Here is a 19197-nt window from a genome sequence, read left to right as displayed (position 1 = left end):
CGAAGATGAAGATCTTTGACAAAAGGTTTCTCTCTAGTGTTAGTAGTCATCGACCACCTTAGTGGATGGGTTGAGTTGACAGCCTTGCGACGGCGGAAGCCATGGATATTGTCGAAGTTTTGCTGGAAAAGTGGGTACCGCAGCACGGCGTTCCACGGCTACTGTTGCCAGAAAACGGCCCGCAATTCGTGGTTGACGTCTTGCAACGCCTGTGCGACAGCATGGGAGAGGGCAAACTATTTAGTACGCGCTACCATCCAAAGGGAAATTCGGTGGTGGAGAGCTTTATAAGTACATTAAAGAAGAAGGCACTTGGTGCCTTGGTGGATGAAGGCGGAAGAGATTGGGACAGGCACCTGCAAGCGGTGGCCTTAACCCATAACTCTACTTCGCACACCGCCACGAGCTTCTCTTCCTTCTTCCTCGAGCACGGGCGGGAAGGGTTCCTCCCCGCGCAACGGTATCTGGACGAGCCAAGGCACGACCCCGTATCAGTGGCGTGTCTAGAAATACTCTGGCGGTCTCGAGTGTACGTGTACGAAGCACACGTAAAAGAAGAACAACGGCAACGGGACATTTGCGGCGCTTCGAAGTCGATTTTTCCCCGGGGTGCCGTCGTGGCAGTGCGGCTGAGCCCCACCACAGGGCAGTACCCAGGCAAGCTGGCGCCCAGGCGGGCAGGGCCATGGGTTGTTGCGGAAAGGTTTGTCAACGACAAGATCTACGGGGTCATTGATGTGGCAACGAGGATGAAGAAGCAGGTAACGAGAGATCAACTTAAACTCTTAGACCTGCCAGAAGAACCTGGGTCTGTTTGGCCTTTTGCGCGAATGCGGATGGCCGCCCCTACCGCTGACCATAGCACCGCAGGGGACCGCGCGGCAGTCCTTGAGACGGGCACTCAAGGCCGACCGAAGCAACGGTGTTACCTCTCCTACAGGAGCGGAGCGACGAAGATAGAGCACCCTCGTCCCAAGGAGCCGGCATACCTCTAAGCTCCGACGTACACACCCCGTCGCGAGGCGAAGACGAGGAGAGTCACGGATCGGGCACTGCCGCGCCAACACGGCCTTCGAAGGACGATGAGACGCCGCTCAAGGGCGGTGGAGGAGGCGCGAGGTCTATCCAAGCCTGCACGACGAGGGCGTCGTCATCTTTAGCACGGGGTAGATATGCCAGCTCAGGGTGTCGGGCCAGCCGGACTGTGCACCGCGGGACACAATAGGTACGCTAGCATTGCTAGTTACTGCTACTGCTACGGGCCTCGCTCGCCAGCGGCGAGGCATAGATATACAGTAATGAGCTAGTTGATTAACTAGCCTTCTAATTTAATTTACTCTTTCTGTAGTGTAGCTTTATCGGGGTAGTTATTTCGTGAAATTCTGAAACTCTCGCGGGAGAGTNNGCCAGCGATCATCGGGAGCGAGGGCGGAGCTCCGATCCTCCCAGGCACTAATTATTACAATAATCACTATTTCTCTACTCGCTGTGGTGTGCTGAGGTCACCTGACGTGAAACGGTAGCCGTTGTCGCACATCCGAGCACTGGCGAACCATAGCGCGTTGCTGCCGCTGTAGTGCGCGCGGGCTGCACTGTACATTACGCACGTACGGGTAGAGAGGCTCGGAACCAGGCGAAAAAGGAAAGCACAACATTTTTAGAAGGCGGCTATTGTCGAGAGCGAGTGTGGAGCTCCGACCGTTCCCAATTGTAGGTGTAGGCTCATGCAAGTTTCTCTTTTCAGTCTCCAGGATACGGTAGCGTGCTATTGTCAGAGTAGGCGCAGCCGTTGTCGCAGGCCGGGTGCTGGCGGACCCGAGTGCACTGTTGCCACGCTGCTGACGTCGGAACGCGGGCAGCACAGCCTGCTGCCTGAACAGCTGTTCCATACCCAGACTTGAGCCTGGAGAAAGTCGGACACACCGTCTGCCTGTCTGCAGCCTGCCAGATGTACCTTTATACGGTTCCGCCTCCTCTTGGCTACTGTGGCAGCATGGCCTACCGCATATAGTGGTCACGCGAAACAGGCGAGGGGACGAAGACAAAGTACTAGGTTGTCGGGACACCACTACTGGTAGAAATTACGTCTCGCCCCGATGCCCATACTCCGGGGCAAGTGGGGAACCCGACACTCACCCCGGGGACCTGCAGGTTATGCTGCGGGCGTCTCGCGGCGGGAGGTTTCCTTCCTGCTGGAACGGTGTTGCCCCGCGTTGACTCTACCCCATTTCGAAGCAGGTCCTGCTTAACGAGCCCACAAAAACACAAAAGGCATGCAACTAAGACGCGATGATGCGACTAGACTCTCAGCTTGACACCTGAGTACTCGCCAGGGGGCCTCTCCCCGTCCCCTGCTGTTCGCATCCAGCAGTTACAGCCTCACAGCTGGGAGGCTCGGCCGTCAGGAGTGGTGTGTTGCTAGCAACATGGATAGGGCCGCAAATGTGTGACCAGACGACAGACTGCACCACTGTTCTCGTTTTCCAAGCTGAAAGTACCAGTAAATTGTGTAGGAAAAAAGTTCCTGGATATTTTTCTTCCTATCGCTGCTCCTGGACATGCTTCCTCCGAAAGCTCGTTCGCTTTCCACAGAGTGTCTGGCTGCTTGGGTAGCCCCGGGGCAGCCTCGTGGTGTCTTTTACCAATGTGACAATAACATCCTTCGTTGAACGAGTTGTACGGATAGTCGCGCCCTTTCTTTTCTCAGTCAGCTATATCTATTGCAAGTGCTACTTGTGCGCAGCACCTTCACTGCGTGCGCATTGCTGGCTCTCCTTTTTCCCCGGTGGTGCGCTGAACGCGTGTCTGCAGGTGTCCAGAAGCAGCCCCAGGCCGTGTCGGGTCGCGGATCGTCATGCCTGCCCAGACCAGTTGGTGAAAGCAGCGTAGATCCAGTGTCTCTGTCTCTCTGTCATCGCATGTGCTGATCGGCAGTTTGCTATAATCTGGTTCCTTCACTTGTTTCTCGTTCAATTCAGTACAGACTCGTTTCCTCGTGTGTAGGAAGGCTGTAGCCATCGGTACTTGAATGGCCGTTTCTCTGTGTGTCTCCGTGACGTCTGTTTGAATGGTTCCTGCCGTTCTGTAGATTTTCACCCGGATATTTCACGTTTCGAGACTTGCGCCGCACCCGGGTACTATCGCCCCCTCTTTCGGGCAACCAGACAGACGACTCGCTCACCCTTGCACTCGCCTCTCGTTTCCTGACGTTGAGCACCCGTGTTTTTGACCTCGAGTCGCCTGTTGTGCTTCAAAACCGATGACTTCGCATCGTCTCGTATCCGCGCCACCTTTCGGGGCGGCTGTCGGGGAGCGCCGCTTCGCGGCCAGATCGCCGTCAAGGGTTCAGGGAAGCTTCGTGTCTTCTGGCGAAGAGGACAACGACAGAGACAGTCTTTTTATTAGAAACAAAGCACTTACGGGCTCTCCCTTTGGGCACGTTCGTGTTCCTGAGAGTGTTGAGGAAGATGTGTGGAGCCAAGTCGCACGGACACGGCTAAGTTCCTGTTCAAATACCTCGTGGCAGCGAGGCCACAGTGTTCGTCTTGGGGGACAGGAGCACGAGGACGAGGAAGACCGAGAACCGAGGCGGATTTCGGGCACGCAGGAGGCGAGAGGGAGCACAGGTTTGGTTCGGGAAACGGAGTTCAGAGGGCCCCGAGCCCCCCCACGGAGTCGGCGCGTGACGGTAGGCTACGCACCTGACAAGACAAGCGACGAAGAGGAAAGCCCTTCTGGAGCAGCCGAGCGAGCGTAAGTGGTGGATGGTGCGCAGGACACGTCGCCGCGAGGAAACGTTCTCGCGGAAATCCGATGCGAGGCGCTGGAGTCAAAGGCGCGCTTTGCGGTGTTTGTTATCGTGGTCTTAGGGCTGAACTCACTGAAAGCCAAGAGAGAAGACGGGTTTACAACAACGCAGATAGACGTTCTGCGTGGGGGGCAGGAGAAAGGGGTACTCTGTGACGCCGCTTCCCTACTGGCCCCGGGCGCGTGGTCATGCTGGCTCCTTGCTTGTTGCTGTGACGATCACCAACTCCTGAGCTGCGCGCCCCTTAGCTTCTCCGCAGCGCCAGCAGGAGTATTGAGAGGACTGTGGCGTACTGTGGCCGTCCGGGCTAGCCCTGTGTACAGACGGTTCTCCTCTTGTCCAACCGTGCAGACATCAGTCGCTGTTTTGGCGCACTCGTTTTTCCTGCCTCGGTGGTCACTCTGCTGCTCACAACTGCAGTTTTCCAAGGTTTGGTAATGGAATACCCCAGTCATCAGATGGTGCCTGTTCTACGGCATCGCGGACAGTGCAAATAGGACTACTCGCCGTAGCGTTTATGTTCTCTAAAGCCTTAGTGTCATGTTCACTAGTTTATTGCCGGTCTGTTCGTCAGATTTACCCTCGAGATTTCCCTGGCTTCTGTCTCAATTAGGTGGACTGTTTTTCTGCTATGCTGCAGGCTACTCCACAGGGTCCGGGGGCGACGGAGCTACGCCCACCCCGATGATACTGGATTTTCTCGCAATTTTTCCCTCCTGTTCGCAAGATCCGCGATTGCTGCTCGGACTTCAGGAACACCCCTGTCTCCTGAAGGACCCCGACAACCCCGCCTGATCGACCCTGCTCTTCATACACTGCAGCAGGGCCATGCACGCGTTGTGGCAGAATCTGTTGTAGAGCCGCGAAGGAAGTGGCACGCTTCCTTACGGGCCTTTCAGTCATCGTTGCGCATGTTGCCAAGCGACGCAGAAGAGGAAGAAGTGGGGTATGAGTCAGAAGAAGAGGACTCAGAAGGCGACGGGACAGCAGGCCCGAGTGAGGCTGACTACAGAGAGGAATACAACAATGCCAACGGTCAGTGGCGAGACCATGCAGAAAGAGGAGCAGAGAGAGAATGCGACAAGAACGTCCCGTTTACTCCTGGGCGCCGCCTTCTTCGCAACGGAGAGCAGTCAAGTGACGAAGACGTGCCGCCTGAAGCAGCATGTCGCGATACAGGGAGGAGAATCGGTTTCTCCCGAGGACCCGCGGGAGACTATTGGAGAAGTTGGGGTCGTAAAAATGGTCGGAAGATGCTGCTGAACGCGGATGCAGAGGAGTGGGATGAACAAGCAGAGGAAATCGACGGGCGTGAAGAGCCACGTTCACGCTGTTCTTTCCCACCTAATTCTTCTCGCGGCTCCGGACCACACGCCGTCCGAGGGCATCCAGAGGATGGGTCTTTTTCAGCCGACGAGGATGAAGACGAAGTAGACAATCCGCGTTTGTTAAGGAGTACACGCGTCCAACCTGGTGTTGCGGCGTTGCGGGTAAGTCATCTAGAAGATGCCAGTGCACACACTTCTTTTTCAGCAGGGAAAGTCAGAGGCTCAACTGAGACAGTTGCGTCTCTGCATGCGAAAGAGAGTCCGCGATCGCCTCGTTTCGGTGTTACTGACGACGAGCTGGACGCGGGAGGAGAGGATGAGGAACAGTTAAAGACGACGCCTCAGTCGTTCCCTGCGCGACGACAAACATCGCGTCTGCAACGAGAAGCGGCTAAGATGGGCTCATCGGGCTTCTCCTCCAGACGGGGCTTGGTGGCGGGGGAAGGGGACGAGACTCCCGGTGAATTGTGTGTTCACTCTTCACAAGGAGACTCTGAAACAGCCTCGACCCTGACAGGGACTCCTCGGGAGATTCTCACTCTGTCGCCGCCTTCCTCCTTCCCTCCATCGATAACCTCTTCCTTCCCTCCTCCTGCCTCTGCTTCACTCGGCTGCAACAAAAGGCCAGAACAAGCAGGTTTTACGGGACTCGGGGCTTGCCGGAGAGCGGAGACCGCGGCGAGCCCGGATGAGCAGGAAAGCGGGACTGCGGAGACGAGAGCGCACAGAGGAAGGCAAGAAGAGGAAGATGGCGAACACGCTGTAGACTTCGTGCCAGTAGAGGATCAGGAGCAGAAGCTGCGGGTTTTACAAGAGCTTTCGTTGGCGAAGTACGTAGAGATGAAGCGAGCACCAGTTAGTATGCGGAGAAGCAGTGAAGCAGAGGAAACGGAAACGGTCGAACAAGATGCAGATGGTGCTGAGGAGGCGGCTGTACGCCCTGAAGGAGAATTGGAGGTTCTTTCGAAAGAACAGCCACCGGGTTGTGCAGACGACGGCGGAGAGGACGAAAAGACACACGCCGAGGCCAGTCAGTCGCGGGGCGAGGCATCGGAGGAAGAGGAAGGCATTGTTTGGGAACGGGACGGAGAGCAGCCTGCGGAGCAGACGACGGAGGACACGGGCGGCGGCGGAGCGGTTGGATCTCTTGCAGACCTAGAAGACAGCCCGACAGCTGTGCAAGAGCTGGAAGAGCTACAAGAACTGGAAATTGCGGGACAAGCACCTCCGGTGGATGATGAGATTAGGGAGCCTCTCGGTCCCGATGTGCCGTCCAAAGGTAGTGACGGAGAAACTGCTGAAACAGTCATGCCTTTCTCTGAGGCCGCTCAACCAGAGCGGACTTCGGAAGCGGAGGCAGAGCCAGACGGGCGGGCTCACGGGACCGAACGTTTTGCAGACGCCCCAGAAACGGGGACGCATCCTTCAGTCACGGAAACCATCCCCGGGTGCAGCAAGCAACGGGAGTTAGATACGGGTGACGACTTCAAATCGAAGGTCGCGGCTGCAGTGCACGATGTTCTGCTTTCTGTTTTCAATACACCAGCTCCCGGCGTGTCAACTGGGGTCGATCTGTCAACACCTCGCGTTTTCGGACCTCAGTTGCCAGCCGGCGCCCAAGCCAGGACCCTGCTACTTCCGGCAGTGACACCGGAAGCGGTGGCGCAACAGCACTCTATTCTCCAAACCATCGGTTCAAAGTTGGCTGGGAGCACACTTTTTTCTGGAGAGACACGACCAGGTGGAGCGTGGCCACAGACAGGAGATAGTGCTCTCAAGCTGAAGGACGTGAGCGAAACGGAAAAGACGCGGAAGGTCCTTGGATCTCTTCTCTCGTTTTCGGAGGAAAACAGTAATATTCTTCTAGGCGAGGTACCAGATGTCTATCTGAGGCCAAACAGCGCTAGCCCTACCAGGACGGGCGAGCTTCCTGTCGCGGACTCCAACTTGTGGGCAGCGGCTGCTGCCGTAACGATAGCCAGGGATCGGGACCGGAATGATACTGAGTGGGCCGGTGGTAACGATTCTGCCGGTCTGACACCTGGATCTGAGGGTGCGGGGGGTACTGTACCTGTCGGAAGCTTTGCAGAAGGACGAGATGTGTCTCCACGCCTGGTGGGCTCCTGGGTGGCCAGTGCCAAATCGGGCACTTTAGCACGGTCGCGCAAGGCCGTGACATCCAGGGAGGCGCCCGAAAACAAATCACTAAACCAGCAAGCGGGGAAATCGTCTACGCCCTTGATGTCAATGGCTGGTCCTCCTTTTTTCATCAATCTTGCACACCCTTCAGGCGGCTTCCTCTCGGCGATTCCAGCTGACGCACCGGGCGGTTCTGGACGCCTCGGGCACGACGACTCTGTAGGCGAAGGATTCAACGTGCCTTCGCAGTCGACGGCTCTGCCGCCAGCGCCTTCCCTGGCCCGCCGAAATTCTGGCTTAGGCACGCCGCTGAGTGCCGAAGACGCGCTGGGGGCTTCTCTGGGAACAGAGAAAGACAGTTCAGTGGAGCTCCACAGAGAGGGTAGACCAAAGGCTGATCTGAAAAGCATCTGTCCAAGCCTAGCAGGCGGTAGTGCCGGAGACGCAGACGCCCTTGAAACCGAAAACGACAATGAACTGTTGCCCTCGCTGAGCCGCCGTGTTGAACTTCACGTGTTTGAGAGACTTCTGCGCGAGAGGGAGAGTAGAGGTGATCCGAGCGCACGCCTTTTGCTTCGGAGAATCCAAGGGAAAAGTAGCTTAATTCCTGCGGAACTCACCGGGCAGGTTGTAAACAGAAGCAAGCTGGAAAGAGACCAGTGCGCTTCGAACCCGTTTTGTCCTCGAAGTAATGCCGGTCCAATGTGTAGTCTCACTCCGAGGACACGGCGGGCTTCGACAGATTTAGGCAGGACTGCTAGCGCCGCCTCCTCCCTGAGCGAGCAAAGCCGACTGCCTCCAGATCTGTCTTTAGGCTGCAGTGCGAACTTGACAGCAGCGTCCGGAGTGCCAGGCCTTGGCCGGCGATGCGTTTCTCGACCGTCTACGCCTCGTGAGGAGGGTCGAAATGGCCTGGCCGGGCCACGGGCTCGAGCCGCACGGTGCCTGAGCTCCTTGGGGAGCCGTTCTGTGGTGGAGCAGAAATCTCCAGGATCAGCAGGTGGTGGGGGGCACCACGAAGGAGGTATTGTGCGCGGTAAGGGAGAGGTGAGCGACCTGAGTGCGTGTTTCGCTTCTGCGGATGTCCTGAACAAAATCCACCCTGCCTTCAATAAAGCAGAAGTTCTCGACCTACCGCGTCCGCGAGGATATGGGTCGCCTCCAGACACGAGCGTGACGTCTGGGCAAGGTGTGGATTCTGCATGGCCACCTCTTCGTCACAGCTTCATCGAGGACAACTACAAGGAGAATTTCGTGGGGACCAAGAACCAGCGACAAATGGAAACTTGGAGGCTTGCTGATTCCCTTCCCATCCAGTCTTCTGTAACCGCGTGTACCACAACAGCAGGAGGTGCGTCTCCTCGAGGATTCTACCCCGGCGGCTCTGAGAGCAGGGCAGCCACATCTTCAAGTGTGTCTCTTTCGGAGTGTGAAACTGTGGCACCGGCAACGGTCAAGGTTCCCCCGCGAAAGGAGCATGAAGAGACGGGATGCGCTGTGTCAACGAAGAAGCCGAATAGAGAGCTAAAACGAAGCAGGAGGACAGGGGAAAAAAAGAAGGCCGGGGGGTCCGGTTGTCGAGAGGGGGCATCGGCCGAGATGGTAGCACCATTTTGTGACCGAGAGGCCGCACAGCAAAAGTCTCTTAGACACCCAGATCGGGGCACAAGTGCACACTCGAGGCGTGGTAGAAACAGAAGCAGTCACCGTCGAAGACAGAAGAGCAAGGGGACTTCCCCCTCGTTGACTCGTGGAGATTGCACTCGTGATCGCGGTACATCACGCCGACTCGACAGGGGCCTATCGCGGAAGACGGCGGCAACGAGCCAGAGCACATCAGAACTGTCCGAGGTGGAAGGACGGTTCACCGATGACGACAGGCCTGACGAAAGTGATACGAAACACTCCAGCAAGAAAGGAAGCGAGGAGCGACCAAAATCTAAAGAGGAAGACAAGACGAGAGAGAAAGAGGCGAAAGTGAGGCGACGGTTTCAGTCGCAGGAGGTCAGCGCGGTTGTTGAAACCAAGGATGTCGGAGTACTCGCAAACGCTGTCGGGGAGCGCGATGGGGAGAGAGATGAAACGGCATCCCAGTAAGTCATGCCCACTTGTGTCAGTCCTTCCCGTGGGTTACTCATGCTCTCCGTCCGGCAGGCCACGGCCCAGCAAGAGCGACTAAATGTTTCAGTTATTTAGTTCAGTGCGGATCCTTCCACGTGCATCCTGCCTCCGGGAAGACTGGTTCGCATTTCTTCGCTGAGGCTGTTCTCGTGGTGAACTAGTGATCTTCATGCACTGTTACCAGTGTGAATATAATGGAGAACTCGGAAGGACTGGCTAAACGTGTCACGCAGTGCCTACTAGTCTGTAAGCGCACCGAAGCAAGACAACTCGCTCTCGTTCGAGCGGGACGAGGGGTTGGGTTGTCAACATTTGGTCTGCAGTCCGGGCAACGGCGGGCCACGCTGTTTACACTCTGGTGATGGTGAGCAGATCGGAAAAGAGGTCTCACGATTCCCAAGCGGAGAAACTGCAAGAGGCAGTGGAGTGCCGGCAGGAGCAAGAGAAACTTCTGTTGGCCACGGAGAAGCATGTTGAGGTGAGTTTGCGCATGGTCACTTGCCATGGACAGTCACGTTGATTGAACACACGTCTCTTAGTGTGTGTACGCGTAGACATACGTTTCCGCGTTGACTCCCATCGTGTGTGTTCGGTTGGCTAAAGTGCAGTTCTCTTCCAGGAGCCGATATCGACTAACATGTAACAGCTGTACTGCCAGCCCTCGAGCCGAGGTAACACCTACCGTTCTCCGCTTCTCCGAATCTTTCTCTGTTCTACATCACTAATTACGTGTATGCAACTTTGTGGCTCACGCGGCACTGGCTTGTCGATCCCGAGGTAGTGCGCCACTGCTCCTCTCGTCATCGAAGTGTTGAGGCCCCTTCCTGTTTGTACTCAGGCACTGCACGAGGAGATGGATCGTCTTCTCAAGGAAAACACGGGTCTCCGTGAAGAAAGGGTTAAGCAGGAGCACAAGATCCAACAGATCATCAAAAGCGCCTCTCGGACGAAAGCTCGGCTTCTCGCCTTGAAGGCGGATAAGTCGAGAGAGGAGTGCCTGAAAGAGGGAGATGGTCGACGTGCGGAGCTAGAGGACCTCGAGAAGCAGCTCGCAACTCTGAAGGAGACGTTTCTGGGTAAACAAGAACAGCAACAGCAGGTGATCGCAGAGTTGAGTGAGGCACTGAGTGAGTCCAGAAGGACCGAAGGCATGTGGACAAAGAGGGCTCAAGACCTGAGGACAGAAGTTGTCAAGGGGCTGCAGGCCCGCGAAGTTGCAGCCATGCAAGTAAGCAGAAAGGGGCGGCACTGAAAAAACAAGCGGGTGCGTCCACACGGTCTCATCAGTCGGAGAGACAGATACCGCGGCCACAGAAAAAACTACAGTGGGCTCGTGTCCCGGGAGACCCTGTCAGTTTCAACTTTTAACTTTGACGAGTTGAGACCTATAGATGCGTATGCTGCTGATCACGGTGACAGCGGTGGTTGCTAACCTCACGTCGGCAGGTCCCACGCACCAGAAGACACACGACACTGGCGCTTCAGCTCCTGCGTTGTCCGCACATCAAACGCTGTGTCCGCTTCTGAACTTCTGATTCCCAGATGGAGGATTTGCGTCTTCGCTACAGAGAGCAGACAGAACTCATGCGGAAAACAACCTTCCGTCTCTCTTCAACTACCCAGCAGAAAATCCACTTCGAGAAGAAACTGAGTGAACTCATTTCCCTGATGCGAAGGATGAAGGAAGCCCTACAAAATGCGCATCATGAGGCCGCTCTGCACAAGAAGGCCAGGGAAGACCTGGAACGAGATTTCGCACGGAAGCGCGCCAACTGTGTGGCGTCTGGTGTACAAACAGATGACAAGGAGTTTAAGAATCAGTTGACCCAAGCTGACTTTGAACCTCCCCCGGTCAGTCGGCGTCTCCGCGGGGTACAGCCACGACGACGTCGCCTCTGTCGGGCGGCTGATTGTTTGGCAGTTTAACCTATCAGTGGCTCGTAGGGGTGCAGTATGTCGTACGTCGGTTGTTGCTGAGGATCTGAGGCAAAAACCGGAAAGTAGAGTGTTTCGTCTCGTTTGGTCAAGGGGGGCTGTCATCTCGTAAGTGCTCTCGAGAATGAAGAGTTTGTTGAGAAAGCCTTTTCTGCAGGGTGTTTGATGGGACCTGTGTTCTCAGAAACCGTCGTCCACTATAGGAGTTCAGGCGGGCCACCCTCGCGAAGCGAATCTCCTGGAGGCTGAAATCTCTGCGAGAGAGCAGAAGCTAGCAAGCGCCTTGGGCAAACAGAAGCAACTCACTCTTCACGTTCGAACAGAGTACAAAAAGCGGGCCGCAGCGTGGGCGACGGAGCGGGCGGAGCTCCAGGCCCTAGTGCTGTCCCTTCAGGGACGGAACGCAGAGCTCGAAAAGGTACAGAGGATGGTCTTGGGAAGCTCAAACGAAAGTCTACACGGATTAGCAAGTGGGTCTGTGCAGTCAAGCTGCACTATGGTCGGCGCCCCTGCCGCCGCGTGTTCTCTCGCTTTCCCTGTTGCGGGTTCGTTCTCCGGTTACCCGTGTGCTCCAAACGCAGGCGGGACGGAGGACAGAATAACCGGGTCCCGACGCGAGCCGGGGTCGACCGTGGAACGTACTTTGAGAGGAAATGGAGTCTTCAACAGAAGAGAACAGATAACTGCGAGAGAGACAGGTGACACCCGGAATGCACACGGGAAACCGGGTCAAGAGCCTTCTGATTGTGAGAGACTTTCGCGAGCGTGTTCTAAGCATGAGAATCATGCCGATGGGGAGGAATCAATTGCTGCCAAGTTGAGGTCCCTATGCGCGGACGCGAACCAGAAACTGGAAGAGCAGAGACAAGAGCTCGAGAAGCAGCTTTCTGAGCAGCTTGCAGCTCTTGAGGACACTGGAGGAAACGGGTTTGGAGAGGAGAAGAAGGGACACGCGGAAGAAAAGAGCGAGCGTCGAGGAACGCCACTGTCACGACAGAAGACCGAGGAAGATGAACTAGAGGAAAACAGATCAGGCAAGTAACTTGCAGCGGTTTCCGTTCTTTTCCGCGCGGATTACCCATAGTGCCTCGAACTGAATCTGCTGAACACTAGGCAGCCATGATCACGTGCCCGCGACATCGGTCATCCCGTCAAAGAAAGAGAAGTGTGGTTCGTTTCCGAGCGTTCCAGTCCGTTCCGAACTGAGGGGCGTTGAGAACGGCCAGGATGGCTTCGTTGTTTGTTTTGTCGCTCGCGTGGGGATGTGTTGTGCCTAGCATAGCGTTCACGGACGTGAGCGAGATACGAGAGTCCTGTGCGCGTTGCCCGTTCCTGAGGGGAGGCGTGGTCTTCGCGAGTAAGCTGCGCGCGCTTCACCTGGCCCGCTTTTTACGTGTGTTTTTGGCGCGATACAGCTGCAAGTTGGCTTTCTTTGGAAGCGTGAGTCTACCCCGTACTTGCCAGACTGGCGAGAAAGGGTGCCAGTGCTGGTCAGTGTGGACACGTGTTGACGTACGTAGAGGCAGGTGCATAAATATACGTATATTTTTCGTGCGTTTTATGATCGTTGTGATTGACTCCAGTGAAGATTGCGGGAGAGCGCGGAACTCGAAGGCTCGCGTTTTTGTATGAGCCGTATAACCAGACAGCCTTCATGATCGCCGTCTTGCTTCGTTCTGCTTTTCTTTGGTCTTCAGAACACGCGCCACGTTGCGCCCGTTCCTCTTCAACACCCTCCGGCTTCAGCCAGACGAAGAGTACTGTTGCAAGCAATCTGCCCCCCGCGTCACTTTCCCTCCCGGTGTCTTCTCAGTTCCGCTCAGGAAAGCATTCCAGTTCGCTTGCTCCCCCCTCCCACTTGGCCAGCTGCCTCGGGTCTTCGCAGCACACAGACGCCGCAACGCCGTCGTCGCTCTTGGATGATAAAGCAGGAATGCTATCGTTGCCGGGTCTTCCATGTGCGCTCTCCGCGGCCGCGGCCTCGTCGGCGTCAGGAACTGAGGGAGGTGCGCCAAAGTCGTTCGTGTCCGCGTTTTCCTCTTCTCTGATGGGTGCCCGTGAGGAGATCACAAACCGAGCGTCCAGTTTACTCGGAGATGCCCGGTCTGACCGGAGGTCAGCTTCAGCGGCGAGAGAACGCGTTCAAGAGCTCCGAAGACAGCTGCGAGAACAGGGCATTTTGTCTTGAGACGACTATTTCTTTGCTCGGGTGAATTCTGCCCGTTGCTATGCCCAGGCGGTGTTATCGGTGGACTGCTGAAGTCGGAGTGTGCCCACCAGGATCAAAAACTTTTGAAGGACGCTGATGTGTATTCGAGAAGCGCCAACCGTGTGTGATGCGGGTAGTATGTGATTGAAGATACAAACCGCCCAGAGAAGGTGGGTCCTCGTATCGCACGTCTCCCTGTAGACAGTGAGTCCACTGAAGGGGAGCTTTCTTGATTCTCTCTTGTCGCTCTCTGCGGATATCAAGCTCCACACACCATAATGAGCTCGAAAGCATACGTGTGACGGCGCAGTGAGCTCTAGTCGGGTACTAGGTACTCGCCCCTCCTCGACGAGAGCCTGCCAGTTTGTCTCTGGCTTGCTACTCGACCAGTCTTGGTGTGCGCAGGAGCGAGTGAGAGACGGCTGAAACCAAACTATTGAATGACCCTCGGAAAGGTTGTCAATGAGGTCCCTGGGGGTTCGTCGTGGGTCGTCGCGAGTTTCAAGTACGGTCGGCACTGCAACTGAACAGACTTCAGGATATCGGGTGTCCCCCTAACAGTGCGTTACTAGACCGCATGTCCAAACGTGATCCAGGGATCCGTAATACTCAGTGTACTCAGTGAGGACAGTGGTTTACTGCCGAGCAAAAGGAAAAAGTAGCTGATCGCACTCTCTGCTAATGTGGAGAGATTCTGCGGCGGTCTCTGAACTGTGCTGAGCCAAGAAACAAGTGTGCTAACGTTTCTACATACCGAAGAGCTAGGTCGCCCACAGTATCGCAGACGGTGGGGCACTAGTGAGTTTTACACAGAACGCTCTGCCTTGCGTGGCGCAAAGCTGACCACCCCAACATCAAAATAAGAGGAACAGGAAAAACCGCCTCTGCAGAAGAGTGGTGGGCCCGGCACTTCCAGCTTCGACTACAGGTTAAAACGTCAAACACCGCTACGCGCCCGCAGGTTCTGACGGTCTGCCGCGCGTCAGACAATGACACACAAGGGACGACTGTTACCCGTTTCGTGCATAGATCCAGAGACCTGCACCCATTCCTGACGGCCAGATGCTCACAGGCGGCGCACAATGGGAAAGGCGATAGGAGCCCCAGTCGATGCGTTCTGTCCTACAACTCTCCGAGGACCAGTGAAACATGGAACGCTTACTATTTGCGCTGGTCTCGGTGCTGTAGAGGAACACGCGGCTGGCGCAACGTGCCCCAGACGGGCGCTGGGTTCTTCCCGGAGCAAATAGCAAACGCTCGCCGCTGCACGAAATGTGTATCTCTTTCAAACTTTAGGGTTTAGGTGTGGCGTGATAGCTGCTTGGACAGGACCAAGCATGACCCAGACCGAGCTGCCAGCAGCACATCGGCGTACGATTTTAAGTTTGTCACCGCAGAAGATCGAATATCGTCATCTCCACTTCCGAACACCCACTTCAGAAAAAATATATGAATGCCTGCCAGCAATGTTTGACATGCAAGGATGACCCCCTCGGGGGCAACCGAAGACGCTTTCCGGACGAACAATCAGTCAGCTAGAACGCAGTGGCGATCACTGCTCAACTAGACCCCCGCGAAAACAGCCGATGGCCACCGCACCCTTTGAAAGGCAGCAGCCATGCTGTACCTCTTTTTCGCGCCACGTGCGGCACCTCTACACCAACCTCTAGGTATTCACAATCAACCTCGTTGTTCGCGTGTTACGAAAATACCCTCTCTGCCACCACACACTCCGGCGTATCCATCCCCCCTCTCCGTCGGCTTCAGTGTGCGCTGACAGCTGTCTCGCACAAGCAATTACCTCGTCACTTCCTTCCCTGTTTTTCTTCGCTCGCCTCCTCTGCGCCCCGTAGCTTCTTCGTCGTTGGCTACAAACCTCAGGAGATCAGCTACAGCAACCCCATCAATGCCAAGTGTCTCTTCAATAAGCTTCCACAAGTAATCTGCATCCATCCTGCCTTCATTCTCTTTCTCACAGTCGATGGTAAGCATCGCTGGCTCGGCATTTCCTGTGTCGACATTCTCTTGTTCACTATGCGACAATGGCATTACACCCACCCGTCGCTTCCTCAGTAGACGAGGTGGCACCAAGTCCTCGTCTGGCACTAGGACCCCCGTCACTACGCCTCCTGCTACGCCGTTGACCACAAATCTCGTCACTTGTCGCAGCAGCTGGTGAATACCTTGGTAGACTTTCTCCTGGGTGTTACTCTCCTTCTTAGATGCAGCTAGCGCCTCGGCCAACCGAATCTTCTTTTGCCGAGCAAAAGACAACGCCGACATTTTTTCGTGCATGCGGTGCCTATACGCCTCGACTTTCTCGCGCTTCCGCTGTGTGTCCTTCAAGCGCCGTTCCAGCTTCTCTTGCCCCCCGGCAGCGGTTTCAGCGTGGCGTTGTACAACGTCAAACTCTCTTTCACTCTCTTCGTACGAGGCTCGCTGCTGGTTCAGTTCTTGCTCGGCCTCTGAGTGGCGAGCCGAGACTGCCGCACGGCGACGCGTGAGAGAGGAAGAGGCGTGCCTTACAGCACGAAGCATGCGACCCTCCAACATGATGTAACGAGTCACCTGCAGAAACCGAAGCAGTGGCTCTAGGCGGCTGTGATCGCTCAAGCGAGTGGAAGCAACCAACAACACACCGAGGTCAATCCAGCACAGCTAGAAGGCTCCTGTTACACGACCGGTGGTTCTACAGTTTGCCTACTCGGAACGTGTGATACACACGGAGACATAGCGCACACAGGTCACCAATCACATTGCCCTGTTCAGACTGCTCACCAAACATCACGAGAAAACGCGGCAGGCGTCCCTCACGCGCACGAACTAGGGAACATTTATTATACACACACGGAGTCCAGTGCACGCTAGTTCTGACATGAAGTGTATAAGACGAATGCGCACTCTTCAGCTGGAGACGGAACAGCTCAGGAAGCGACACCTCTCAGTTGCTTTTTTCCCAGCATCACAGATGCACTGTTAACGCTTCTCCCTCTGCCAAACTTTCTGACAATGCTCTAAGCCACTAGTTCAATCGGCTCGCTTTTCAGAAGACAAAAGACTCCGGGCACACATACACACATGCATCTGCTCCTCTGCTGCAGCGAGAAGTCTCACACCACTGGCAGACGCAACTCGGGAAACTCCGAGCAGTAATCCTCACTTGTTTCTCTTCTTCTGTCATATCGCAGAGGCGCCGAACTGTGGCATCTACGAGGGAGCTCCATTCCTCCAAAAAGCCTTGTGCTGTGCGGGGGACTGCCCCGGATTTCTTCCCTCCTTCCGCTCCTCCTCCCAGAGCCGCCTGCTTTACATACTCTTGAAGGGCACGAGACGCTGGGAGCCGCCTTGCGAGGTTCTCCACCTGGGCGCAAGGAGAGGATCCTACTCTGCTGGGAGAACCAACAGATCGACTCGCGTGGAACACATTTGTCTCCTGCTGTACGCCCACCATCCCACTGGTCCGAGTAAACAAATCACCAGCGTCTTCTTTCTCTTTCACGCCAGCCTCCGTCTCGCACAAGTGTCTCTGAGGCGAAACTCTAAAAGAAAAGCCTTCAGACTGAAAATTCCTCGGGGAGTTGTTTAAGGCCTGGATCGTCCGCACCTCGGGTGTTCCGCCCGATGGGGCGGGCTGCGCGAGTGGAGAGGCTTCCGACTCCCTTTGAGTTTTCCCGGAAATCTGAAAAGCCTGGAAGTCACCTCGCAACTTTTTTGATGGACTTTCTTCGAGGAGCAGGGACAGAGGCGCACTCGGAATGACGGCTGCGTCCATCGCACCCAACCGGCCTCGATCGAGGAGACAAGCGGCTTCCTCAAAGCAGAGCCCTCCATGATCTTTCGTCGTATGGGACGATGAAGAAGACGGAAAGGCGTGAGAAGCAGCAACAGTACTTCGCTGTACCTGTTCCTGTGGCGGCGCTTGAGACTTTTCCCCTCGCCATGCACTGGGAATGAAGGCAGACGCCGGCATCGCAGACTCGGGAGAAGAAAGAGGCAAGCTATTTTCTCGCGTGGCCCTAGCAGGAGTCCGTACCGAAGATGGATCCGACGAGAAGCTACATCCAGCAACCTGCCCCGCTGTGCTGAGAGCTGCAGTTCCAGCTAGTGCCCCATCAGAAACCCGACCCTGCATCTGCGCGTTCGAAACACTAACAGACGGCCGAACCGGCGCCGGTCCGTAGACATCACAGACTTCTGGTAATTCACTTTCCTGAACACGCGCACTCCTGCCTGCTGGCTCTAGACGAGGTGAAGCTGAACAAGTGTCTCCAGCGTATCTGCTTTCCACTGTAGCGCCTCCCCTCGTTTTCCTGTCTTTTTCTCCCGGTCCAGCCGCCAGCCCCTCTCGCCCTTGCTCCACCATCAACTTTTCTGGTTCCCTCTCACATTCTGCTTCGGTTGAGTTAGGACGGGAACCAGTTCTCTCTGGCACTCCGCTTGTCGAAGTGAACAGGACACGAGAATACGGAGGCCGCAGAGTAACGGCAGACACAGGGCGGCCGAGCTGCGACCGAGACGGGGACCGAGGGCTGCTGGAGCCGGAACAGGAGGAATCGGCGGCAGAAAAAAGCTCCTGACTGCGCCTGGTTGGCTTTACAGAGGAGAGCTGCCGATCTCTGTCCTGGGCTGAACTCGCCTGTCCCTCACCAGATATATTTGATTCCTGGAAATCGTCCGAAAAAAGGAACCTGTCGGAGGACGGAAACGAAGGGGAAGCACCTGGGCTTGCTGACCGGGGCGGAAGCACTGGTCCGCGACGCGGACTTCGGACCAACACCATGGTCAGTTCTACAAGCATAAAGAAAGTGTGCCCGCCGGGGCGAAAACAAAGTGAAGCTACTTGCGCTCGAATCAGAAGTGCAGTCGGACGCAGTACGTGGCAAGAACACGCGGTCGTCACCACACACACAGAAAGCCAATACACACGACGGGAAATTCATTCAAGGGGCCCGGACGGATGTGGAGAGGAAAAAGCACGCACCAAAGTTGGGCAACTTCAAGCGGCGAGTGCACGTGTGTCGCGTTCCTCGAAAAAGGCGGGCAAATCGAATGCCGTAAAGATTGAAGTTGTGGAGTAGAGCGGACATCGGTTGAAAGAGAGCTGATCCTCCGGGACCGCGTCTAGCAAACGGCCGTTGCCAAAGCGCCAAAGCTGACTCCCGCATCCCTTTCCAAAGGATGGATGCAACCAAGCAAGCTCAGCGAAGCAAAAAGGGACTACGCTGTCTGTCGGCACTATCAACAGGAATACCCGAAAGACGAGAACAAGAAGCAGAGAGCCTAGACCGTCTCGGCCACTACAAGACAAGCACTGAAATCCGACACGGCCGCCGACTCTGTCGAGGCATGGAGGGAAAACGAAGACGGAGAAAAACTTGATGCTGCGAAATGAGAAATCGATACGTGGCGACGAGGTCAGCCATTCTACACACGTGATTCAACAAAGCTGTTCACAACGCGAGGCTTTCTTTTCATGGGGAAGTAGGCACCGACCCCCTCCTAAGTCTAAGACATGGTTGCTATGCTTTCCCCGACGTCCAGGTGGAGGAAGACGCACTACGTACGAGCCCACGACGCCGACTAGCGAAAGGTGAAGTGGCGGGAGAACAAGTGACCTCCTGTGCCGACAAAGTTTATTCCCATTCCAGCTCTAGCCC

At 55.9% G+C, this 19197-nt stretch overlaps 2 protein-coding genes across 2 annotated transcripts; one reads left to right on the top strand and one right to left on the bottom strand.

Moving 5' to 3' along the window:
- The first annotated feature begins 2438 nt into the window (after nucleotides 1-2438).
- On the top strand, nucleotides 2439-14116 carry CSUI_003918 (uncharacterized protein). Its single transcript, XM_068064113.1, has 7 exons — nucleotides 2439-3753; nucleotides 4449-9368; nucleotides 9769-9874; nucleotides 10235-10624; nucleotides 10939-11247; nucleotides 11516-12369; nucleotides 13029-14116. Exons 1-7 carry the CDS (start codon nucleotides 3260-3262, stop codon nucleotides 13252-13254), a joined length of 7299 nt encoding a protein of 2432 aa, XP_067923920.1. The 5' UTR covers nucleotides 2439-3259; the 3' UTR covers nucleotides 13255-14116.
- An 853-nt stretch (nucleotides 14117-14969) lies between these two features.
- On the bottom strand, nucleotides 14970-19161 carry CSUI_003917 (ppg3). Its single transcript, XM_068064112.1, has 2 exons — nucleotides 16701-19161; nucleotides 14970-16108 (listed from the first exon to the last, which is right to left on the bottom strand). The coding sequence occupies exons 1-2, from the start codon at nucleotides 18336-18338 to the stop codon at nucleotides 15338-15340; spliced, it is 2409 nt and encodes an 802-aa protein (XP_067923919.1). The 5' UTR covers nucleotides 18339-19161; the 3' UTR covers nucleotides 14970-15337.
- Nucleotides 19162-19197: the final 36 nt, after the last annotated feature.

This window comes from Cystoisospora suis (assembly GCF_002600585.1).
Source record: "Cystoisospora suis strain Wien I chromosome Unknown contig_1766, whole genome shotgun sequence".
NCBI lineage: Eukaryota > Apicomplexa > Conoidasida > Eucoccidiorida > Sarcocystidae > Cystoisospora > Cystoisospora suis.
Note: the sequence above shows the minus strand (reverse complement) of the source record. Positions and strands in the feature narration are given on the sequence as shown.

What these genes read in the sequence shown, in the direction of transcription:
- CSUI_003918 (XM_068064113.1), top strand. Translation starts at nt 3,260, where the DNA reads ATGACTTCGCATCGTCTCGTATCCGCGCCACCTTTCGGGGCGGCTGTC. An exon ending in CCACGGAGAAGCATGTTGAG is followed by an intron (nt 9,875 to 10,234) that starts GTGAGTTTGCGC and finishes GTTTGTACTCAG; the next exon opens with GCACTGCACGAGGAGATGGA. An exon ending in GCGAAGTTGCAGCCATGCAA is followed by an intron (nt 10,625 to 10,938) that starts GTAAGCAGAAAG and finishes TCTGATTCCCAG; the next exon opens with ATGGAGGATTTGCGTCTTCG.
- CSUI_003917 (XM_068064112.1), bottom strand. Translation starts at nt 18,338, where the DNA reads ATGCTTGTAGAACTGACCATGGTGTTGGTCCGAAGTCCGCGTCGCGGA. An exon ending in TGACAGAAGAAGAGAAACAA is followed by an intron (nt 16,109 to 16,700) that starts GTGAGGATTACT and finishes CGGTTTCTGCAG; the next exon opens with GTGACTCGTTACATCATGTT.